This window comes from Bombus pascuorum, chromosome 7 (assembly GCF_905332965.1).
Source record: "Bombus pascuorum chromosome 7, iyBomPasc1.1, whole genome shotgun sequence".
Lineage (NCBI taxonomy): Eukaryota > Metazoa > Arthropoda > Insecta > Hymenoptera > Apidae > Bombus > Bombus pascuorum.
The window spans coordinates 3,008,975-3,034,393 of NC_083494.1; the positions used below are offsets into that span (position 1 = coordinate 3,008,975).

Genomic DNA, 25,419 nt, shown 5'->3' on the forward strand with positions numbered 1-25,419 from the left:
TAATTTACTAGCATAAATACTTTTTTGTTTTTACCATTCTCATAAATAAAACATAAGATAAGATAATATGTGTGTAGATAGTACATGAAAAACATAATACGGTTAATAAAAATATATATGATGATAGTATCTAGGACATAAGCTTATTTAATTATTGTAAATATCATTTTTGTACTTCCACTTACATCGGAAAGTACCTAAAGCTGAAAAGAATAGGGAATTAAATCAAGAATACACACTTTTATTTTTACAGAAACAACTTAAAAATAAAACGTCCCACGTCCCAGTTAACATTAATCATCTAAATACAAATTGACACTTTGTGGTATTAATAGCAAGATTTGAGTACCATTATCGCGTAGATTGGAGAATTTATTGCATATCATCTAACTATCAAACTCTAATGCTTAACATGATTTTAATACATAATTTATTTTCTACGAAATTATACACGTTCACCTAAACCTGATACAGTACGTACAGAGTAAACAGATGTGGAATGTGTGTGACAGCGCAGTCATTAACAGGGAGGAACAAGGCCCATTGCACTCTTGGTTTGAATACTTGATATATGCATGTTTTTTACGTTTTTAAGGAAAAAAAATATTTACGTCATAGATCTTACATAGAACAGGAGGTAAGGAGTGGCGGAATTTCGTGGATTTGGCGCTAATTTATCTTCTAACTCTCGTAATGGGATTACATGTACTGCTTCGTCATCACATTCCAGCCATGTGCTAGTATGTTTATGACGTCGAATACCACAACAATCCATACTACGACAGCCAAACCGAATTAATTGTTCCTTAGTTTCACTAGCACTTGGTTTACTTCTAAAGTATTTTAATATACCAGATGTTTTGTCTGATGAAGACGAATTTGTGTTTGTGCTACTGCTACTACCCTGACCAGAAGTTTGTCGTTTACTACCTCGATCGCATTGAAAATATTCTGCGAATGCAGATTCATCAGGTAAACGAGTATAAGCGACATAATGACCAGCTGTCATTGTCGCACCCTGGTGCATAATTACAGAATATAACTTATATACATGTCGTGACTCGGATCTGCCACTTGTAGTTCCCCGTATTTGATCATTGTTGCATTCTTCGCAAAAACATTGTAACGTTAACGGTGTTGGCATATGATTATTAATTTTTTCCATTGACCTAATGCAATATATATCTTTATATGAAATATGGAAATCTTGTTTCTTCATTGTAATAAATAAAAGTTAGAAAACTGAATCTTACCCTGCTGCAGTAGAAAATCTTTTCAACTGCAATATAAGTAGCCTTGGTAAAGATGGAAAACACACAGCTCTGCGAGCTTCATTATAACGAAGACAACGAGCGCACCAATATTTATCTCTACCCCAAAGAAGTTCACTAGTAACTACTGCACGTTTGTATACTTCACTACTATCCATTGGTCTTACTTCCTTATCTACAAATAAATATATCTACAGTATATTTCTGATCGTTACTCGTTACTTAATATTGGATGATCATTAATGTCACTTACCTTTTTCACTTGATCTGTCTATATCAATAGGCACACATATATCGCAAAATGTTTCCTTTCGTTCTGTAACATGCTCACACTCTAGACATGTAGTCCGCAAAAGGCTAACTCCCTCAAAATCTTCAGAAATAAAACACTTTTTGCTTTCCAGTCTATGACTACTTATCTCTCCATTAGTTTCCGGAAATTCAGCATGACCATTTTCATATTTCATACAATATTTCATATAATATTTCATATGTTCATATGGTCTAGAAGATACTGATACACCGTTTAAATTTGATTGTACAAGACAAGATGAACTTCCCCTTGTTGTTATCTTTTTCTTTTTTCTAGATTTACGAATGCTTCTTTTGTTGGAATTACTACCTTCTGATTGTACATCTGTTAAATGTTCTGTAGAGAAGTCTGATAATCCATCGTTATTTTGTCCAAACTGACTTTCTCTATGCCTGACCAACAATTGGAATGTTTCCCGGATGTTATCTAGTAAACACACTAAAAGCTCATGAGCATCTTGCTGTTGATTTCCTTCAAAGATAGGATTCACATCTCTGTAAAAAGATATACATGCATTATTGTTTTTAATGTATTATTCAATTCTTAATTATAATGTTCTATTGTTAATATTATATTTACCTAAGAGCTTGCAAAAATGCATCTGGTTGATACGGTTCACTGTTTTCTCTTGCTTCAGATGCACGTAATGCCATGAACAATTCATGTAACTTTTCAGTAGCAATTTGTATTCTATGTTTGTTACTATCTCCCGTAGGTCCAGCCAAAGCTAATAGGTCTTTACTGCTCCAACTCCTGCTGCCACTTGATGTAAGTGACACACCAGTTCTTCCCAAAGATGATGACTTTATCTAATATAAAAAATATATAATATACTTTTCCATTTTACTTTTATGTAAAAATATAACAAAGCATTCTTTCTTTTAATTAAAGAATTAGCATCAACATCTTAGTCACAGATGATGTGTACTGCTGGAACAAAATCTACTGTTTTAAATAAAATACAACTTACTTTTGTTTGAAGTTGTTTATCATTCAAATTAGACAAATCGGTGGCCAAATGATGCAAATTATGTAGGAAAGATGGTGCAAATCGTAACGTATATATCACACTGTTCAAAAAACATGTATTTCCTAAATTACATAAAGTAGCTATTCTTAATCCTTCTGTACCACTATTCGATACATCATAACTTCCATCTTGGTGATTGCTCAATTGATTGCGATAACCATTCAACATTTTGATTGTACCTTCATAATTAATGAGCATTATGAATAAACATTAAATCATATATGATTGATATAATCATATATAATGAATATTTAATATAATATCAAAATTTATATAATAATGAAGTTTACGTACTATGTGTATAGGTATCTCTCTTTAAAAGGCTCTCCCTCTGTGAAATCTGAGGAGCCTGAGAAATGTTGTTAGAAATTGTACGTGCACGACCAGAAAGGGATAAGCAAAGTTTCTTCCTAGGGGGAACTGAACGTTTATCCGCATCTTCTTCTGTTTCTAATACTGTCATTTTTTGTTAACCTGAAATTACAATCAACTATATAGTTGTCCATTTACATAAACTGCATTTAAATTATAAATTTGCTTTTACAGAGGTTATTTAAATTCCATTTTACTTTGTACTAATTACTTTAATTTATAGCGTATAAATAAAAAGTTTAAAACCTATGTACTTACGTATTATTTAGTAAGGAAGTCATGGAACAAATGAGTTTGTTATTAACCTTAGTTAATCGAAAAAATCTGTATGACAATTAAACCACAAAATGTTCTTTGAATTACACGAACTACATTTCTATTACTGTCAGGCGAAACACTTTTTTACAATGTTACAGTAGCCATTATGCGTTGTGCCTAATGTCATATATTCATGAACCGCGTTCATGTGCGGTTACAATTTCACATTTATGTAGCTTTTTCTATACTATGCACATTGTCGTCATTGATGTTCCCCTAGAATCCGTTACAAGCGTTTGCATCTGAAAATGGACGTTGGTGCGATTATGACATAAGTGCATATTCAGTAGGTCAAAACTAGTCTCTCGCTAGTTAAAATGTGGATAAATTTAAAAATATTTTGTTGTTATGTACTTCGATATTAGTAACTGATCATTATATTTTTTCTTTTATTATGATTATAAAAAAGTAATATTGATTATTATAGATATAAAACACAAACAATTTTACTATTCAATTTTGTACGATTTTAATATATCTAACGTATATATTTAACGAAATCTTTTTATTATAGTACGATTACTAAGTACTAGTGTAATTTTAAGCATGCACGGTTTAAATTTATTTCTTTTGTATAATTTTATTTATTATTTTTTATCCATATATAATTTTTTCTAACTAACTAAATTTTATTGCAATATGCCTTCTTTTTCATTTTTTATTTATTTTCTGTGTATTAAATAAACAAATATTATTAGTTACATCTACACTAAAGGGTATTTTTTTGTGATGTACAGTATAAAGAATTTATCCCTTTCTTACAATTTTTAAAACTCGAATTTTTAAATGTCACTTAGATTTCAAGTAGCTATTATGTAATTTTAATAATTGAGGAATCTTGAACGTAATAAATTAACGAAAAAGAAAAAAAAAACGGTATAAAAATATATATGTATATATGTATATATATATATGAAACTCCCTAGAGTTCACGTGGATAGGGCTCTCTCTGTTTTACAGATAGACTTTCTTTGTTTCACGGACAGAGCGACCTTCTTTTGGTTTACGGACAACCATTTTCAGAGACACTTATTTCCCAAATGGACGGACAGAGAGCAACATTAGAGATAGACGAGATCACAGAATAATTATTTAAAATATTGAAGATAGACGGAGAAAGATCTTTAGCTCAAGACGTTGAAAATCGATTCTCGATTTTCAGGTAGACATTGCACAGAACTTGTTATTTATTGTTTACTGTTATAGATTGATATTTATTGTTGTTTACTCCTGTATTTTATTTAAGTATTTTTACAATAAACTCGATTTTCAGACTTCAGAATCGTTCACCTGAATTATCCCGAGATTTACGACATTACATATATATCTCAAAACAATAAACCATAATTTTTATTCAAATTTTATTCAACAGTATTGTATTAAATTTTTATGTAATAGTGGTAGTATTATTATTTCCCAACATAAATAATTTATTTTCTTATAAAGATAAGGATTCAATTTAATATCGTCTCATTAACTTTCCATAGTTTGTTTCCTGCGAAAATTAAATTTTGATGGTTTTTTAAATAAATATCATAGATTTTGAATTACAATATTTAATTCGTTAATAGTTAATACTTAATAATTGTATTATATGACATATGGTATATTAGTAAAAAAATGTCGATGGCATTCAATCTAATAAAATGGTATTAAAAGCGCTATTATTAATGACATGGAAATATGCAATTAAACTTTATACAAACTTTATTTCCGAGCATACACATACGTATAATTTAATATAATATATTATTAAAAATATTAAAAACAGTATTTTATGAAAAACATGTTCAAATCAAATTTGTCGAAATTTATTGAATAGGAATATATTTTAATTTAACAGTCTCTGCATTTATCTGTTTAATTATAACATATAGTAAGTGAAAACAATATAATATTAGTATAAAAAGGGATAATTACTTACGCAGAAAATTTTATATTTTATGTTGGCAAAAGTGTATACGGTTACATATTTTAAGAACGCTTACGTAGCTGTGTACACAGTCATTCAAAATAATCAACTTTTGAAATAGGAGGTAAATTTGATACAATTTTTGTTCAATGCGTTCAAATAATTTTGGAAAACTGAGAGTTCAAGCTCGACAAATTGATGACGGCATTGAGAAATTAAATACAACATGGAAACTTCCACACGTTCTGATCGGACGTTTTGCAGAATGTACGGCAGAATCAGATTTTTATACCGAAGCTATGTGGAATGTTATAAAAAGTACACAGGTTTGTATCATATAAATCATTTTATTTTTTTAAATTATTTCTATCATTCAATTAATGTTTCGTTATTTAATATTTCTTAAAAATTTATATACTGATACTATTTAATGTTTTCTTTATACACTAAAAAATGTCAGAACGGAATAGAACAAACTTTGTCAGACATGAAAGAAGATTCAATTCGTATGGAAGAATTTCTCCAAGAAACTAAGGCACAATATGAAAGTTTAAAAGAGCAGTGCGATAATTTGGAAACTGTTTTTGAAGAGTATGGTTATCGCTACAATGAAAATAATGTCTTGGAAGAGTATGTATTTAATTTGTAATATTTTAAGTAGAAACTATTATTTTTTAATAATTACATAGTTTCGTTAATCAATTCATAATAATTATTATTTCAATATCTTATTTAAATTATATAGATCAAATGCTAATAGTACAAGGAGCCCCGAACGGAACTCAGTTGAAGAAACAGAAAACTTAAAAGTTGAATTTACTCCTAATCTTAGTTGGAAATGTAGAATAAAAGAAAATGGATTATCATCAGCATGTAAAGATAATTATAAGTCACATATGCTTATGACAGCTTTAACTAACACTTCAACATCAGTTTTTGATCATAGTTCACAAGGATTACTATGATAATGATAAGGAATGAAGGCTATATACGAGGATTATGTATGCATTCGAGAAAGTGAATGTCCATAAGTACCAACTCTTTCTAAACATTTTTATATTGTATATTATATTGAGAAGATGAAATTTCCGAGATTGTCTATTGTTTGTTTCATATTATTATTATTATTAATCATTAAAGTAAAAATTGTATTATTTTAAGATAATATTGTTTTTATATGTCGTATCTCAAATATAAGATAATAATAAAATGTATAAGTACAACTATACATCGAAATACTCATTGACACTATTTTTTTTAGAATTTTTAACTTTGTAGGTAATTCAATAATTAAAACTATACTAGATTTTATATTAAATATCCTAACTTTGTTGCCATATGTTATGATACAAAAACAAAGTAAAGATAAAATTTGATTAAAAAAAAGATTAAATTTTTATTTGTATCAATTTGTGTGTGTGTGTATATATATATATAAACATCAACTTTGCAATAAGATACAATAATTCACTTGTAGCCTATTTTAATGGACAGTGTAGTTGTGTGAATAACTTTATCTAATTTTATAATACTTGAGTTTTATTTGAAATTTTTAAATATAATTTTGCTTTAGTAACGATGTATAGGTCTAGTAATATATTACATGTTTGACAATCTAAATGGTATATGTCATAAGTAATCGTAAACAATACAACATAACCTATTTTACTAAACCATTTTCTTCTTCAAAATACTTCTTTACGAACAAAGTTTTAAGATACATAACTTTAATTTTTATAAGAAGTATGGGTTAGTATAAAATATAATATATTATATATTTTCAAATATATTTGTAATATCAAGTGTTATATATATTTACATATTCATTTTTTATTTTATAATTATTAGATACAAATACAAAACTATGCCAAGGTAAAGATATTTTTGAAAGGATGAACTATTTGTATCAGGTAATGATAATTTTGAGTAACTTCTTATACTTTGCTGTAAATTAAAGTGGAAATATTAATAAAAAACTGTTTAGGCAAGTTACCTAATGGCATTGAAAAATAGAGTAGCGGCATCATATTATGGAAATATAATGGTTGGTTGTGCAAAAAAATCAGTTTTAAGAATGTGAGTTTAAAAAATTTAAATGACCATAATATATCTATCTAGTCATAATCGTAAATAAGTTTCTATAAAATATATAGGTAAGATATATATATATAATTTTTCTTTTTTAGAGAATCAGATATTAAAAGAACAATTTGTAAATGTTGTCAATCACCACTTATACCTGGTGAAACTGCAAGGGTACGATTAGTGTCAAAACCGGTAAAAAGCGTGAAGTGGACATGTTTAACATGTTTGAGTGTTAAAAGATATCCCACAAAAAAAGGACATAAATTATGGATTGAACAACCTAATTCGGTAGTTCAAGTTTTCAATTATGCACCAAAATCGTTAGATAATAAATCTAATATTGAGGTAAAAGAAAAGAATTTGGATAAAGGAAAACATATGGATACTGAAAAGAGTTAAATGTACACAGATTTGAATATTTATTTCCACATGATGTGAGATGTGATGAATGTTGACATACGAATATTTTTTTTATCAATGACTTATACATAAAATATGTTACAATAAATTTATAATCAATAAACAGATACTTTTACTAACTGGAATATTCATAACCATCTAGTAATATTGCGATACTGATATTAGTTTTACATTAAATGTTTATAGACATAACATGATCATAGTTAAGTTATTGTTTTTCGAGTATATGATATACTGTACGATTAGAGCCGTTCGCAATAAATTCCATAGACCCCAATGCACATATGTTTCGTTGAGGACGGTTTAGGCGATGAAAAGCGATGTGGTCTTCGCAGATAGCGCGAGATGATTATGTTGTTACATAACATTGAAATTTAATGCGAACGTCTCTATTTAACTAGCTATGATATGACTATATCCGCCCATCGCCAATGAGTTATACAAAATCTCAAATGTAGGATAACTGTCACGTATATACGCGGGCGTAATCAAATCACAGATTAATCGGATAAAAATCAGTCATTTAACCCTAACTTAAATAAATATAACATATATTGCAAATTAATAGTTGTACATGAACTTATGACATATGTTGATATTTCGACTGAATTGTTTTTCTAATTACAAGTATTTTTAACATTATGAGCTTGTTCTGTTTTTTAACATTTAGAACATTTTGTTGTATTAACGCCATGATATGACATTAAATGACTCATTTATTCATATAGAAGATAATGACACTATAAGTACGTTCCTTTCTTTTGTTTTTACGTGTAAAACGTACATAAGTTATATAAATACTAAACTAGTGAGGAATTAATCAGAAAACTGCGCTGGACGGAGTCTACACATTCATTTATATACATATATCTGTCGTGCCAAGCTTCGGTCATTAAACTATTTCACAGTGTTTATTTTCTAGCAATTTTGATTTTTCTAACAGTGAACCTAACAATTAGTTAGTTAGGACCATAGGTTGGCAACGCACACATATATACATGCACACACCAGCTACAGGGAAATATTTATTCCAGTAATATTGACTGTCGTTCGTCGTTACTCTTCATCTTGAATTCTTCACTGCTGAAGAGTTCGAACTGAAATAGCAAAAGGTGCACAGTCAGAGTAGATTTTCCTGTGTAATTCGGGATAATTTTTGTGCTCTCCTTGTACACGCGTCTACTCGCAGACAAACCTAACGATATTATCCGATTATTGTCGAAAAGGTGTGTGCATGCGAGTGTAATTTCGGAAAGGCGCGTGCAACAGTTAGAGCCGTGGTTAAAGAGGTACAACGTATGATGATAAAGTTATATTACTGATTAAAAAAGGGATTGGCGTAAAACTTAATTTATACTAGCCCTGAAACAAACTGGGGTTGACCATCACGATCAAGTGTAAATTGAGGCATTACATTCGAGGATGGCTGAAATGTTGATCCTTGAAAACCCATGGCTGATTCGTAAAGCTAAAATAAAATGTATAATATAATTACGTTTTTTTCTTTTTGAATATATAATAATTTATCTAATATTAAAGAATATAATGGATTTCTTGATATACATTATGGTTTCCTGGAAGCGTTGTATAATCTGGTGTTGTTGGACGGTGCCTGTTCGTAGGCAGTGGTCGTTGAATAGTAGCATAAGTGTTATCTTGAGATGTATCACCCATTCCAACACTTACACCACTTCCTCGTCTCTCTGTACCTAAACCACCTTCAGGTTCACTAAATACTTGCATTGTTAATTCTTGTTCCTCATATAATTTGAGTTTTCTAAAAAATTATCATTATATAAATATGTTATATGAATGTATCTTTAACAAAAGATATATCTTTACTCACTGCTCGATCCACAAAGGATTTTCTGTAGTATTTAACTCGTCAATAATTTGTTTCTTTATTAAACCATCCTTCTTCCTTATATCATTTGGTACGGTGATTACCCTAAAATATCATGTAATATAATACATTTAATGTTTTTCATATTAAAATATGAAAATGTATATTTGCTTAGTATTTACCAGTGTCGTAAACAACAACAAACTACTGTTACAGTAACTGCACCAACTAATAAAACTACCAGTAAAGCTATTAAAGCGGCTAACGCAGGATCGAATGGTTCTTCTTGTACTCCTGCATAAGCAGGCTGAAAAATTATATTAGTTAACACAATGTTAATATCTTATTTATAGTTTGAAATGCAAGAAATACTTACCACAACATTCTCAATAGCAAAACCAGCATAATAATCTTTCAAGAAGTCATATTTTGCATCAATAACTTTAAGTACTTGTGGAATGGGAGCAATAGTTTGGGTTTTTGGTTCTACCACGTGTAAATACATGTCACACCTATAAGTTGCATTCAAATGTTACGTTCTTAAAAAAGTACAAATTAATTTAGAGAAAGTTTCAAATGTTCTTTTCTTACCATTCCCTACGAATATGACCTGATGCATCTACATGGTATCGAATTTCATCAACAACAACTCTGCTTTGAGTTGCATTTGATAATTCTGACACAATTTCATCGCGTTCACGATTTACTTCTTCAGGAGATTTTGACAAAATGACTCTAATTAATTGTGAAGCTTCGAATACCCAGACCTTTGTCAACATAAAAGATAAGTAATTAAGGAATTAAAAGTGTACAAATATTCACGTATAAAATAACTTACATGAACTCTAGTCATAGCATATCTCTCTGGAATAGCAGTTTCTTTTGCTATAACTTCAACAATGAACCTGTCCTGGTTGTACTCAGCCATATAACCACTTGTGACAAGTTTACCATCTTGTGTTACATTGAAAGGACTTGGAACTATAGAACCACTAGGTTTCTCTGATCCATATTTGTAGAGGTTTGCACTGGCAACGTAGTAATGTAGGGTACCGTTATCTCCAACATCTAAGTCTGACGCTGTTACTTTTGTTACAAAATCATTCACATTTGCCATTGAATTAACACCCGCATAGTAGTCGTTACGTTCGAATATCGGTAAGTTATCATTTTCGTCTAAAATAGTTATGGTAACATTTACGTGTCCATGGTCTGTATTGTGCATTAGTGGACGTCCTGCATCTACGGGGCTTATATAGATATCAGGATCATTGGAAGCCAGTATCGATAAGACATATTTGTCCCGAGATTCACGATCGAATGATTTATTTGCGTATATGCTACCATCAGATTTGTCCATGTAAAACGCATAATTTTCGTTTCCTGAAAAATATTCCCATTTACATAAATTTGTACCTCTATCTAGTAATAGTATAATTTTATAAATTGCTTAATAAAACATTACTTACCAGCCTCTATGTAATAGTAAACCTTCGCGTGTCTGCCTTCGTCTTTATCTTCCGCAGTTACTTTTCCCACAAAGTAATCTTTCGGGCGATTTTCTGATATATAAAAATGATATTCATCGTAAAATTGTGGCGTGTTGTCGTTCGTATCAACTAACTGTACAGTAAGCAGACGTAATGTTTCATATGCCGTAGGGGTACCGTGATCGGCAGCTACCAGAACAAGCTGAAATAATATTAAAGTTAACGTTATTAGTTTTGAAGTCAATTGTAAAAAAGATACGTGAATGGAATTTACCTCAAATTTGCTTTTTACTTCTCGATCAAGAATAATCTTCGATCTTAGTTCACCTGTTTCTTGATCTATTGAAAATTCTTCTGTTTCTTGAGTATTTCGATTCCCAACCTTTAAGTGATAACTTACGCGTCCGTTTTCTCCAGGATCTCTATCGATTGCTTTTACCGTCAATATTAAGTAATTTAGTACACCAGTATTCTAAAAAATGTTGTTCGTTATTACACTCATGTAATCTTCTAAATGACGAATACTTTATCGATAATCTATTTTTACACTAACTTCGGGTACTTCAACAGTAGCGTTTGTTAATTCGGGTAGAACAAATTGAGGTTTGTGTTGATTTACTGATGTTACTCGTATATCAACGGTACAGTTGTCTGAATGTGGTCCACTACCCGCACCATCTCTTGCCTCCACTTCAATTCTGTATGAGCCAGCTCTTCCAAGCAGTGCTGCTCCGGGGTATAGAATGCCTGTTTCACGATTTAAAGAAAATGACTCGTTTTCATTCCCATGAATTATGGTATACCAAACTTCTCCGTTGATCCCTTCATCATGATCCATAGCTATGACCTTACAATGAATATATAATATGTCAGTTTTTTAGCTTTATCATTCTCTAAGTTCAAATAGACGAGGTATAATTACTTGTAAAATAGGTGCAGGTGGATTTACTGGCAGATTTTCAGCAACCGAAGCCCTATAACTATGTTGTGTAAATATTGGTCGATTGTCATTAACGTCGATAAGTTTTACAAGTACTGGAACGGTGGTACTTCGACGTGAATTTATATGAGCACCATCGCTGGCCATTACTGTTATGGTGATATTTGGCGTCATTTCTCTATCGAGAACGGTTGCGCCACCAACAGTAATTTCTCCCGTTTCGTGGCCTGTTATAATATATAAATAGATGTTATATATAAATAGATGTTTGTCCATAAAATATTGGTTCGATTAATTTTGAATAAAAAGATTACACTTACCGATATTGAAGTCAGCAGCATGATCACCTATAAGACTGTAACTAATTTCTCCAAACGGACCTTCATCTCCATCTGTCGCTTTCACGGTGGTAACATGTGTGCCTGGTGGTGAGTTTTCTTTCACAGACGCATTATACAATTCCTTCTCGAATTTAGGATCTTGATCATTAACGTTTATTACAGTGACGATTACTTTGGCTGCTGTGGATAACTGCGGTACTCCAGAATCATACGCAACCACTGTGAACTCCAGTTGCTTCGTTTCTTCGTAATCAATAACTTGGCTGGTTCGTACAATTCCTGCAATATGCGTAACGTTTATTGTACTTCCCATATTTTCCACTTAGTTGTAACGCGATTATAACGAACCTGTGATATTGTCTATATTGAAATAGGGACTTGGTGGTACAATTCCGTATCCTGCTATATTACTATCTGCGTCTACCGCTGTAAATGCTCCCACAACAGCACCAGTTGGCTGTTCTTCTTGCATTTCTATCAAATATCGTGGATTTTCTCTCGTCCATGGTTTCAAGAATTCCGGTGCCATGTGATTCACGTCAATGATAGTGACTACTAAGGTGCCTAATTACAAACAAGAAGATCCATTAGATAACTACAGACAAGTATCATTTTGACCGTAGGAATCTCAACGCGACTGAAACATCTTGTAATAATAAAATAAAAAACATAGAAAGTTATATTTTTCTTGTTTCGGTAACCCAATAGCAGTAGTAAATTATCATTCGTTGTAACTCGTGGCCATATATCCGAACAGTACTATTCTATGAACTTCATGATACTAAACATGTAATACCTCTGCCTTGTTGTAACGTGGGTGCCGTTGTATCACTGACAACAACAGTGATGCTCACAGTAGCTGCGATATCACGGTCCAATGGTCTAACGACGGAAACTTGACCGGTTGCCCGATCAACAGCGAAAAAGTCCTGCGGATATACCGATTAATACACAAGTTGTTTTACAATCTTATTGACTAATTTTGTATGATCATTTTATACGATTATCAGACAAAGCATCAGATTATACCTTGAACGATTTACTGTCGTTGACCTGTTGACCATTTCTATCGATCGCCGTAATTGGCTCTGAAATGGCGAAGTTCAATGCTTCCAAGTTGGCACTGTCCGGATCTGTAGCTTTTAACGTCGTGAAGACCGTGCCAATAGGCGTGTCTTCCGTAACTTCGGCTCTTTGGGTTTCTGGCGTGAAATAGGGCGCTTTATCGTTGCTGTTTTCAACGTTTATCATCAACGTCGTTGTTCCGGTTAAGCTAGGCGTTCCTAATCAGAAAAAGATCCCGATGAAACGTATACTAAACGATATGACGTGGTCGTATAATAAACGTTAGACTCGCGGATATTTATGCAAATTCATATTTTTATGAAGATAACTAAACGGACAACTAGCAGGACCTTGGCAGAGATTTGTTTCATCCGCCAAATATTACAGCAGATATCGCATTTGAATATTTTATACGTACATTTTTACGTATTACGTGTATTTTACTCATTCATTTCGTTTTAAAATTCCCAGATATGCATAAGAATCTGCAGTCTAGTTATAAGTAGAATGCACAAACTTAAGAAAATAAAACAGATGATAGCTTTTATCTAAATAAAGCCATTTTCATGTACCTTTATCAAATGCTATTACTTCTACATGGTACGTATTTTTATTGTCGTAATCCAGCTTCCTAAACACTGTTACAACGCCTGTCGTTTCATTCATAGTAAAGTCGTCGAAAGCTCCCTTCTGTATTCTGTAAACGAGTTCCGCATTTATTCCTGTGTCAGCATCGGTCGCTGTAACTTCCTCCACAACGGTCCCTGAAATGTATGAAATTAGAAGATCCAATCGCATACGATAATAGCCTCTTGTAAACCATCGTTAAAGGCTAACGTACCAATCGGCGATATTTCGGGTATGCTGGCAGTGTAAAGTTCTTGCGTGAAGACGGGTGCGTTGTTATTGACATCGCGAATAGTAATGTTAACGGTGGCGGAATCAACATAAATCCCGTCGTTCGCTTGTATAACAAGTGCAATCCAATCGTGTGTTGAATTCGTTAAATCAACCGGTCCTTTATTTTTTATCGTAATTTCACCAGTGTCTGGATCTATGGCGAAGAGTCCTAACTCATCGCCGCCCACGATCGCATACGTGATCTTCGACGTCTTGTCCTTATCTCGGGCTTGCACCTTCAAGTCGGGCTCGAATTTCTCAGCTCCTTCGTCTATAACCGCACGATACTTGTCTTGCAAAAATCGTGGTGGACTGTCATTGGCATCCGATAAACTGATGCGCAACGAAACGCTGGTCGTCTGTCCCTGCCCATCGTTATCGGTGGCCTAAAAAGCAGCGAAGGTGAAAAAATAATTACATATTACAGTTTACTTGTATCTACACAAAAGCAAGTTATCAGGAATCTTCCGCAAATAGAGGTTTCTAGTAACGTGTATGTTAAATCACGTATAGAATCAAGTTCTATACGCTACTATCAAAATGTTTAAAGACGAGGAGTCAGCAGTTAAGATTGGTCAATATTTGATAGAATAGACAAACGTATATATTTAATCTCACAATATTGACTCAGTAAAATTGAACATATTGTTATTTGCTTCTATATAAACAGAGCTGCATTCAATATGTGGCTCCTTATGCTTGTCAAATTAAACGATAGTAATGAAATAGGCACATGTTTCTGGCTGTGGTATAATGGCAAGTGGATATAATGATTTTGACACAGCGTACCTTGTACGTTAGAAAATACTCTGTTTGTTCTTCGTAGTCTAAACAGGGTGATACTCCAGGAGTTGGACACTGAGCCACCGTGATAACTCCAGTTTTCCGATCGACGGAGAAATGCTGTGCGCCTTGACCCAGCAACTGATAAGCTATTCCAGCTGTACCGAATCTAGAGCATAATTTGTTTATCAAATTTCTGTTGCGTCGAATGAAAAAATAATTCTAAGAAGAATTACGACTTTTCTTACCGTCCGCTATCGCGATCTTTGGCAGTGATCGTTATAACCGTTGTGCCTGGAGGCGCAGTTTCCTGCACCACGGCTGTGTAAGTAGGGTTGTTGAAAGTAGGCGAATTATCGTTCGCGTCCGTGATAGAGACAGTTACGGTTGCGGTGGAGGAAAGTTTCGGATTCGTGTGAACTTCTTCCGCAACGACCTGAACATTTACAATGGCGTGATTTCACTTTCGAATCGTGTTAACTGATTGACAAGAATAATAGGATTCGCTAGAAGCGGCCGAATTACCAGAATGATGAATTTACGCTGGTTAGGATTTTCATAATCTAGCGAGCCATTTGCTACGCGGATGTTCACAGATGTGCTTCCAGTCGCCATAGTCGGCTCTATGGTGAAAGCACCATCGGTGATGTCGTCCAGACGTAGGGAAAATACCGAGTTCAGGCCCTGTAAACATGTAATTTTATAAGGCTTGTAACATAACGTTGCTACTGTGCAAGTTCGAATTAAAAGGAAATACTTCTTTATGAAATTGCAGAGCGCTCGTAGAAAACACTGTACATGCCAAGAGCAAACTTTTCAGCAGGAAAAGAAAACTTACGCGATAATGTAGTCGAGATTTATGAAAGAAAAAGGTGCATCCGTGGAAGAAGAGCTTGCATGAGCCAGCCCTTGGTTCTAAAGAAAACTCAATGCTCCATTTATTTAAATACACGCCATTTAAATAGACAAAAGCCAAGAAACCATTAATTGATGTTATTTGGCGTTTATCTTCCGTTTTCTTCTATAGAAGAGGTGATGTTCTGACATTATCTTCCAGTTATAATCCAGTTATAGTTAGTAACTATTTAGAAAGGGCAATTGCACTCAAACTCAGAACACAGCAACCTAACTCCGATTTAACTCTAATAAAAAAATCAAAATTGTTCAATTCGCGAAGAATTTATTTTAACCCTGAAATGCGTAGTTCCTTACTCGACTACGATTCTTAATTAATTAACACTTTGACTGCTACGTTGGTAATATACGACCGGCCACAGTTTCTCCTGTGACGCCACGGTGGTCATTGATGACTGGAAAGCTTGCACTTCTTACAATTGTAAAAATCGAATGAAAATTGACAATTAGGGCATTTTGAGCATAACCGATAAATAGAAGATACTTTGAAATAGAAAGTGCCCCACTGAACAATTCGACATTTTTATTAGAACATCGATAAACAAAAATGAGAACAAATCTTGCATTTAACGGTGCACTGTGTTAAAACACTTTAAACATAAATGTGGCTCATCGACACAAACTGGACTATAAGTAGTCACCTTTTTGGTCCGATTCTTAGCAATTTTTGATTCTAACTGTTTAACATTTTTTTATAGCACCCTCTGCAAAATTTTTGTGCCAGATACGCTTGCCCTTCTTTCTTTTGCGTTTCGTGTCGCAATTTTTGTCGAATAAATATATTTGAAGGCTCTGGTGAATGGCACTGTGTAAGGTGCTTTGCGAGTGCCATTCTAAAATCTGATACCTTGATTTTTGTTTTTGTTGCTTGTTTATAGAGTATCATCGCGTTTGAAACTGATGTATTTAACAATAACTCTAAAGCTAATTTTATATGCCACTTGAGGGTTCTTCTATGTGGTGTAGAATATGCTATCATTTGATCCGATAAATCTACAGCACATTTTCCTGTGTTGTAATCTACCACTACCATTGGTTTATCACAAACATAATTTCTTTGCGGACCTCTACCATTTCAGCCGAATGTTTCGTCGAAACCGTAAAAATAATCATAATACTGTTGACCAATATCTTCTACACGTTTCAACAATATATTCTGGACGTTTTGATTGTTTGGACGTTTGGATGGTTTGTTGAAATAAACGAAGCCTTGTTATGATATATCGCTATCAACTGTTATCAAGGTGCCACGGTCACCCGTGATCACCAATAAGATAAACGGTCTATTGGGGAAGAATGTTGTCTTACACCATCAATTTATTATTATTTTGCCATTATATGCTTTGAATAATAAAAATACTCCCGTGGCATCCTCAGCGAAACATGTGATTTCGGTGTGTCAGTCAAAGTGTTGGGAAATCAAATTCTATTTAATTGCGTAAGTTTATGTTTCCTGCGAGAAAAGTGCTGAAGCAATGCTAAATTCCAAGGTAAATAAAAAGAAAGTAACGTTCTTTTCTCTACTTCCTAATTCCAGAAGTTGATCGATAATGATTGTATTTAATTAACTCACGATGTTGTTCTAGTGTATGATACTCACGACGTCAGGATCCTTGACAGTCATGTCCAAATGTGGCAGTGGTGTGCCATTCGGCACATTCTCCGGAATCTCGATATTGTACTCGCGACGATTAAAAGTAGGCGGCTCGTCGTTCACATCCTTGATGGTTACCGTTGCTTCGGCCGTTGACACTGTCAGATTGTCATTACCTGGCATACCGTCGATCAATTCACGCGCCCTTACCTCCAGTGTCAGTACGCCAGTTGAATCCTTCAACGCTTCCCTGTTCAGCGGTTTTGCGGTTCTCAGTTCGCCTGATTCGTCGTCCAGTAGAAAATAGTCGAATGGGTCTGCATAAAAGAATACAGGAAATTCGTTTAGCAGAAATACTCCAATTTTTGTAAATACTTTTAACGTCATTTCGATTATTTCACGACTCGCACTTAGGAGAAAAATTGAGGAGAAAATTTGAAACATTGGAAACGTCACGTTGAAATTAAAATTACGTTCGTTTTTTACCTTTCATCGTTTAACACATGGAAGAGCGAGAATCGTAGCGGCGTGAGTCAGCTCGTTTCTTACATTTTGTAAGAACATTCTCCCTCAAAACTATCGTACGCAATAATAAATATAAACAATAAGAAACTCTTGTATACAATAATTTAATCGAAGAACATGTCAACAATTTAATTGAGTTTGTAACGCATTGTAAGCTTTCTAGCACTCGACCATTCAATCTTACGTAGTAATTAATGAATTGACGTAGTCTAATTGCCTATTGCTCGGTTCACAATAAACAAGAAGGTCACGCGTCGAGTCATTTAGCTGTTTAGTCGTGTGCTGGAATTTGCGCAAAATGTATGCGTCTTATGACACGTCTATTTCGTCGCAACGAAAGCAATTGTGAAATAATAAACACGTTTGGACACAACTAATTTGCAAGTAATTATGATGGATTCATTAGTGAAGAAAAATGATTTATTATTTGAAAGTGGATAATGTACGAGTAACAATTTGTAAATTAATACTTAGCTTAAATTAATAACGTTCTGAGAAAACTCGTAGAAAATTAGTAATCTTCAACTGTGTGATATTTCTCGAAACGATGAAACACAATAGAAAACACAATATCGTTATCATCACTATCGTTATCAGAAGGATTTACCGAATCACTGTCCGCAATAATAACACACTTCTCGTTACTATCATCGATATTAGATTCTCTTTTTACTGACACGACAGGTACAAGGGTTGTTTAATTCTTTTAGGGAATTATAATCTAAACGTGTGAACGTAACGAAGAGTTACACGCAACTAAAGTAAGAAAACATCGAAAACAACTAAACCACGAATCACACTCGTGTTGTTTACGTTTGGTTCGAACGAAGTACCACGAGTCAGGCTCGTGCTTATTGTTTTTCATCCAAATTTCTTACCGTGAGTCTCACTCGTTGTTGTAGGTCTAGGGGTTAAACTTATAAAATTTACTGCTCTTGTTCGAGTCACGAGAAAGCATCGCGGCAGAGAATAAGCTTACAACTGAATTAATTGCGAAGCTAAAAGGACGATACTTTTAGAAGTTGAAGTACGTGGCTGAATTCAAATTCTCAAAATTTTCACTCACACTACTGTGGTTCTTCAATTTATTATATGCTTAAAAATATTAGGTTGTCCGGAAAGTATCTTTCTTTTACAGACACGTCTTTTACAAATCATAAAAGATATAACTTAGAAAAAACGAAGCTGGCACCCCGCTGGGGGTAGCCACCCACTATATTTATTTTTATTTTATTTTTTTTTCACCGATAAGATATAACACTTTACCAAATGTCCTTCAGGACAAATTGTAAAAGAAACCAAAATAAAAAAAAAAACGTCTTTTACAACGATGCATTTTTATACATACATGAAACCTAATCTGTCGAACGTTGTGATCTTCATTTTGATAGAAGAAAATAGATCATACGTAATTTGATAAAATAATATAAAATGGAAAATGTGCATCCATTATTTCCTTGTAAAACGGAAGAAACTTTTCGGACGACCTAATACTACGATCGTAACAGGAAGAAATGTTTAATTTCAGAACGTGTAAACATAGTAACTTAATTATCATGTGAAGAATATTATACTGAATATAATTACTGAAATATATTGCTAAAAATATGTAACTATCGAATCGAATATATAAAAAATATATTCCATTTAAAGAGACAAAATTAACATTTCTATCAAGCGTGATACGATATGATAAAAATGTTCTGCTTCGAAACTATGAAACTTTCGATAATTTAATTGACAAATTACCAACAATTGCCAACAACATAATATTAGGTTGTCCGAAAAGTGTCTTTTTTTTACAGATACGTCTTTTACGTTTTAATCTGTCGAACGTTGTGATCTTTATTTTGATAGAAGAAAATGGATCATACGTAATTCGATAAAATAATATAAAACGGAAGAAATGTTTCGGACGACCTAATAATTAATATTGGGTTGGCAACATTAGATGGTAATGACAAAATCCGCAATCACTTAGTTGCCAACCCAATAGATCGACGTAGTCAGAAAAATATGACGTGAACTCACTGGTGACCAATTCGTAGATCATTTTCCTTGGCATTCCCCTGTCGCCGTCTCTAGCCTTAACGGTCATAACTAAGGTTCCGATGGGATCGTCCTCTCGCACTACACCCGTTAACGAGTCCAGAAATTCCGGCGGACTGTTCTGAATGTCTGCTACCTTGATTTCTACCCCAGTAGTCTCATTGTTCAGTCCATCCTGCGAGGAAAATTCACCTATGTAAAAGTTATTCGTCGTGTGATCTCGGGTTGCTTTGCTGGTTATTTTAAGGCGAACGCCGCAATCTGTCCTCCTGTCAACTATTTCAATCCTCACTATGTATTTCTGTCAGCTAAATCTCGCCACAGATCCGTCTATTATAGATCGGGAAAATTACATCTCTCGTGGAAGCTTTCAAAGCTTTCAGGCTTTCACGTTGACGAAGAATTAATAATCGTCGTGTTCTATGTCGAAATAGTTATATTGGGTTGGCAACTAAGTGATTGCGGATTTTATCAATACCACCTTATGAGAAAATCCGCAGTCACTTAGTTGCCAACTCAATAGTATCACTTTCTTCGTTCTACCATATGTTTAGTTACTTTTATTACGTTGACGAAGAATTAATTAATAATCGTCGTGTTCTATGTCGAATTAGTTATATTGTGTTGGCAACTAAGTGATTGCGGATTTTGTCAATACCACCTTATGAGAAAATCCGCAGTCACTTAGTTGCCAAGCCAATAGTATCACTTTCTTCGTTCTACCATAATTTTTGGAAATGACGTGTGCGCTCATGTTTAGTTACTTTTATTACGTTGACGAAGAATTAATTAATAATCGTCGTGTTCTATGTCGAATTAGTTATATTGTGTTGGCAACTAAGTGATTGCGGATTTTGTCAATACCACCTTATGAGAAAATCCGCAGTCACTTAGTTGCCAACTCAATAGTATCACTTTCTTCGTTCTACCATAGTTTTTGGAAATGACGTGTGCGCTCATGTTTAGATAGTTTTATCACGTTAGGTTACTTTTATTACGTTGACGAAGAATTAATTAATAATCGTCGTGTTCTATGTCGAATTAGTTATATTGGGTTGGCAACTAAGTGATTGCGGATTTTGTCAATACCACCTTATGAGAAAATCCGCAGTCACTTAGTTGCCAACCCAATAGTATCACTTTCTTCGTTATACCATAGTCTTTGGAAATGTGTGCGCTCACGTTTAGTTAGTTTTATAAATTTTTTTCGGAAATATGTAACTTTCAAGGTCACGTAATGCGATGTAATATAAGATAAATTTGTCTTATAGCGATATATCTGCCGTTGGAAATGATTAGCAAACGACAAAGGAGAAGAAAACGTAATAAGGTAGAAAGTATCATTCTTCATAGAGAGAATATAATAGCGCAGAGAAATGTTCGATTAGATTTCTTTTTATATCATATCAATGTTATCATATCAATGAAAATTTCTTAAATTGAACACGTTATACGTATTTTTATTTCAATATTGTTATTGTATATAAGAATAGTTATTGAAAAATGTTGAATTTAAATGTTATTTAAAAATGGAAGACATCAAATTCCAAGGATTGAAAAAGCTCTAATTATTTTACTATAATTAATAATATTATAATTTATAATTATACATTTCTGATTTACAATTACATAATTATAATTTAATAATAATAGCTTGAATTATTTTACTATATTATTTATTATCATTATATCATATAATTATTCAAATCTAATTAATACTTTATGTTTCAAACTATATGGATAAGATAAATGTCTCTTCATTCTGCTAATCATAGCTCCACTAACTAGCTTTTTATACATTGCACATATTTATATGTTTGCAGAAATTAAAGCGAAACATTAAGCATTCTTGTTAATATGGACATTTTTATTCAACAAGGCTAAACGAATCCTCTCTCTTCAAGAACAATTTTTTTTAATTAATTCACAGATGCTGCACTTTTGTTTATATCTAAGTTATAACGGTATAACTATATTTACGTATAATTGCACTCTCAGACATGAACAAACTTGGTCTCTAGAGCGGCACAAAGTCATTTCCAAGACTATGTAATGAAAATCAATTTTCAAGCTCAGCTCGCTAACCTGTTTTCAAGAGGACTTCATGAATTCTCCATATTTATTTGCCCAGCGGAAACACGTCTCCTCCAGGGAGCACGATAATCATCTGGCCAATCTTTTTTGTTTACGTGAAACTTATTTCATAAATGTAAAACGTGAGAGAGAAAGCAGATTATACTTGGACGAACGACGATAGGAATTTAAGAAGGATCAAAGGAAAAGCAATAAGAAGTATTTTAATCGGCCTTCTAAAAATTGGTAAGCGCGTTCTTTCACCCTCGCTAAACATTAATAACGTTACGCTCTTTTTCTGTCCGCAGTCGTGCAGTTCGTTAGAGATTCTTCGCCGAGAATTTACGCGACTTCAAAAAATTCACTTGCTGCTTTGGCCACGGAAATGAGTGAAAACTGAATTCCATGTTCGCGCCTGCTCGCGTCAAAGGGCATTTTAGATTCAATAATCCGCTCTGGTCTCATTTTCGCCTGCTATTTGTGGATGGATGACTTTCGTAGGCGTTTCGCAAGAACACACCACGAGGGAAGCAAAAAACCGTAGGGTCACATTATTCACCATAATCCATCAAAGAAGAAGAAAATGTTAGTCCCAGTCATCCGCAACTTTTCTTTCGACAAATTCACGTTACCAAATCGTGTTTTTTTTGTTTTTAATATGTTGGATTGTCATTGGAAAATCCGCAATCACGTAGTTGCTAACCCAATAGATTCGATTAACGCGTTGAATGCCATGGGAGTCACCGGTAAACTCAGTGAGATAAGATCATTAATGATGATTATATACCGTAACATGTCTGTTGTAAGTAATATTTCAACTGTTGAGGCTATTAGAAGGTTTAGAAAAGAATTAGGTAGAATATATATTTTAAATACTGAAGTGTAAATACAAATCGGAATATAATTGAGCTGGTCCAGATCCGCACGCTAGCAATGTTACTCTATGACTGAAAACCCTGAAGCCAACGTTGCCTGTGTACTGTTTATGGTTTGCTTTCGATGCAGTCTTTTGTCTTTGAGAAAACTAAAAGACCAAATGTGGAGTTTTCTTAGAAGTGGTGACCACTTCAACACTCTCCCTAAAACTCTACATCCCTACATACAATTGTCTCTTTGTAAATATTTGAAGCTTAATTTCGTCAATGCCTTTCTCTTTACTATTCAAATTAATTTATTACTAAAAATAATACGAGAAGATTAAATAGATCATGTAGAGCTTTTCTTTTTTTTTTTTTTTACAAGTGATAGCCTCTTCAACATCAACATTATATGTATCGCATAATAAAAAATTCATCGTGGTGCCACGGGCAAACCTTGTGAAAATGGCATTCAACGTGTTAATATTCTTTTTATTGTTATTTCTGTCGTCTACGGTGTATATTATACATCCTTATATTTCTATGAAATGTTTGTATGAATGTTCGAGATTATTAAAATGAAAGTTTACTAAAATGTTCGACAGAGTGACAAAAATACGTTTAATCCGAAAACCCAATGAAAATATAGTAATATAATGTTGCAGTAATAATAATAATAATAAATGCAATAATAATAATAATAATAATAAATACAGTAATATAAAAATACAAAAATCTCGATTATCCGACGTGAAATTCGGATAATAAGAAAAGGTCAATTAACGTTTACAAATCGTATAATAAAATCATAGAAAAACGTTGATAATGTAACATCATACACGCACTTAGGTTTAACACATTGCTTAATCGGTTGGAAGTTTGATTAGCTGCTTTCACAATATCTCTCACTCGTTGCTCTGTCCTACTCCTCGCGTTAAAATTCGGGAAAAGAATGAAACTATGGTCAAGTTCAAATCCAGTTAGATATCTGGGCATGACTCTGGACAGAAGATTGACATGGGAACAACATATCTTAGATAAAACCAAACAACTCAAAGCAAAATTTAAAAAATTCTACTGGCTCATCGGCCAACGTTCCAATTTAAACACGCAAAGTAAAATTACACTATACAAGGCCATATTAAAACCTGTTTGGACCTATGGAATCCAACTATGGGGAACAGCAAGTAATTCCAACATAGAAATTCTCCAACGATTCCAATCGAAAACCTTAAGATCCCTAATAGATGCACCTTGGTACGTCACCAACGAAACGATGCATCACGACCTCAAGATACCCACAGTCAAAGAAGAATTATCCAAATTCAGCAATAGACACAGCACGAGAGTTAACAACCACCAAAACCCTCTAATTACTCAATTACTCGACACGCCGGAACAGATCCGCAGGCTAAAAAGACATTACACCTTAGACCTAAGCACTAGATTTAAATAGAATCAAACATACTATAAACACTTATTAATCATGTCATAGTACACGCCAGATAAATTTACTTAAAATTCTCTAACGAGAATTGATTGTAAAATAAACGCAAATAAAAAAAAAAATTCAAATCACCACGGATAACGCGGAACTTCGGTTAAATGGGACTCGAATAAGCGAGACTCCACTCTAAACCGTGCAAAATTAATTAATACTATATCGAATTTAAAAATTTGCTCTATATAAATTATCTTTGAATTTTATCATATGCAACGTGCAAGGTATAATCTGTGCAGTTTTGCTATAAGCAATTTTAAATTTCCTATGAATGTATATGAATGTAAATTTCCTATGTATGCATAAATATTTGCGGTTTAGTGATGAATCGACTGATCGAATTAGGAAGAACGATAGAACGCGCCGTTTAACGACCCGATTGCCTGCAAAGGGCATCTGTGTCAATTATCTTTCCTTCACGGAGATGCGTTTTAATCGCCTGCTCTGACACGAGAATTGATTGTAAAATAAACGCAAATAATAAAAAAAAAGCATCGAAGCTCCGAATTTGTGGATGATAACGATGGATTTGAAATATTCGTTTCTTACATGCGAACATCACAGATCGTCTCATCCAATTTGCTTTAGCAAATAAGAATTGTAGCAACTGATTTTAATAACGAATTTATTTTAGAAGAATCGATAGAAAACTGAAGCACGCGACACGAGCGTATTGGAAGATCTGCTATTGAATTTGAAACACATAAGACAACGTGTCAGAAACACGTGACAAATACGACAGAGACGATGAAGAACGATATGACAGCCAAGTTCTCGGAAACGTTGCAGGTGTTCTGTCTGCATTGGTGACGTGATAGTTAA

At 33.3% G+C, this 25,419-nt stretch overlaps 4 protein-coding genes across 5 annotated transcripts in view; 2 read left to right on the plus strand and 2 right to left on the minus strand.

Annotated features, from left to right (window-relative positions):
* Positions 1-220: 220 nt before the first annotated feature.
* LOC132908987 (ubiquitin carboxyl-terminal hydrolase 1) lies at positions 221-3,560 on the minus strand. The gene is made up of 7 exons (XM_060963521.1): positions 3,245-3,560; positions 2,909-3,088; positions 2,555-2,793; positions 2,164-2,393; positions 1,525-2,078; positions 1,254-1,446; positions 221-1,169 (listed from the first exon to the last, which is right to left on the minus strand). Exons 2-7 carry the CDS (start codon positions 3,075-3,077, stop codon positions 608-610), a joined length of 1,947 nt encoding a protein of 648 aa, XP_060819504.1. The 5' UTR covers positions 3,078-3,088; positions 3,245-3,560; the 3' UTR covers positions 221-607.
* Positions 3,561-5,104: 1,544 nt separating this feature from the next.
* On the plus strand, positions 5,105-6,444 carry LOC132909030 (uncharacterized). The gene is made up of 3 exons (XM_060963624.1): positions 5,105-5,542; positions 5,677-5,846; positions 5,962-6,444. Exons 1-3 carry the CDS (start codon positions 5,366-5,368, stop codon positions 6,179-6,181), a joined length of 567 nt encoding a protein of 188 aa, XP_060819607.1. The 5' UTR covers positions 5,105-5,365; the 3' UTR covers positions 6,182-6,444.
* Positions 6,445-6,675: 231 nt separating this feature from the next.
* Positions 6,676-7,846, plus strand: LOC132909029 (ribonuclease P protein subunit p21). The gene is made up of 4 exons (XM_060963623.1): positions 6,676-6,965; positions 7,065-7,126; positions 7,201-7,292; positions 7,403-7,846. The coding sequence occupies exons 1-4, from the start codon at positions 6,836-6,838 to the stop codon at positions 7,698-7,700; spliced, it is 582 nt and encodes a 193-aa protein (XP_060819606.1). The 5' UTR covers positions 6,676-6,835; the 3' UTR covers positions 7,701-7,846.
* Positions 7,704-25,419, minus strand: part of LOC132908972 (cadherin-87A) — a 582,211-nt gene continuing 564,495 nt past the window's right edge. For both annotated transcript variants that reach the window (XM_060963473.1, XM_060963472.1), the window contains 23 exons: positions 20,149-20,341; positions 17,599-17,909; positions 15,609-15,767; positions 15,332-15,519; positions 15,090-15,252; positions 14,242-14,686; positions 13,973-14,164; positions 13,365-13,618; positions 13,132-13,264; positions 12,684-12,899; positions 12,315-12,614; positions 11,977-12,221; positions 11,608-11,901; positions 11,329-11,526; positions 11,034-11,256; positions 10,403-10,947; positions 10,156-10,331; positions 9,941-10,076; positions 9,747-9,871; positions 9,568-9,669; positions 9,285-9,498; positions 9,083-9,189; positions 7,704-8,818 (listed from right to left, as the gene is read on the minus strand). In XM_060963473.1, coding sequence (XP_060819456.1) covers positions 8,785-8,818; positions 9,083-9,189; positions 9,285-9,498; positions 9,568-9,669; positions 9,747-9,871; positions 9,941-10,076; positions 10,156-10,331; positions 10,403-10,947; positions 11,034-11,256; positions 11,329-11,526; positions 11,608-11,901; positions 11,977-12,221; positions 12,315-12,614; positions 12,684-12,899; positions 13,132-13,264; positions 13,365-13,618; positions 13,973-14,164; positions 14,242-14,686; positions 15,090-15,252; positions 15,332-15,519; positions 15,609-15,767; positions 17,599-17,909; positions 20,149-20,341 — 4,953 coding nt within the window. In that variant the 3' untranslated portion in view covers positions 7,704-8,784. The remainder of the gene's footprint in view (positions 8,819-9,082; positions 9,190-9,284; positions 9,499-9,567; positions 9,670-9,746; positions 9,872-9,940; positions 10,077-10,155; positions 10,332-10,402; positions 10,948-11,033; positions 11,257-11,328; positions 11,527-11,607; positions 11,902-11,976; positions 12,222-12,314; positions 12,615-12,683; positions 12,900-13,131; positions 13,265-13,364; positions 13,619-13,972; positions 14,165-14,241; positions 14,687-15,089; positions 15,253-15,331; positions 15,520-15,608; positions 15,768-17,598; positions 17,910-20,148; positions 20,342-25,419) is intronic.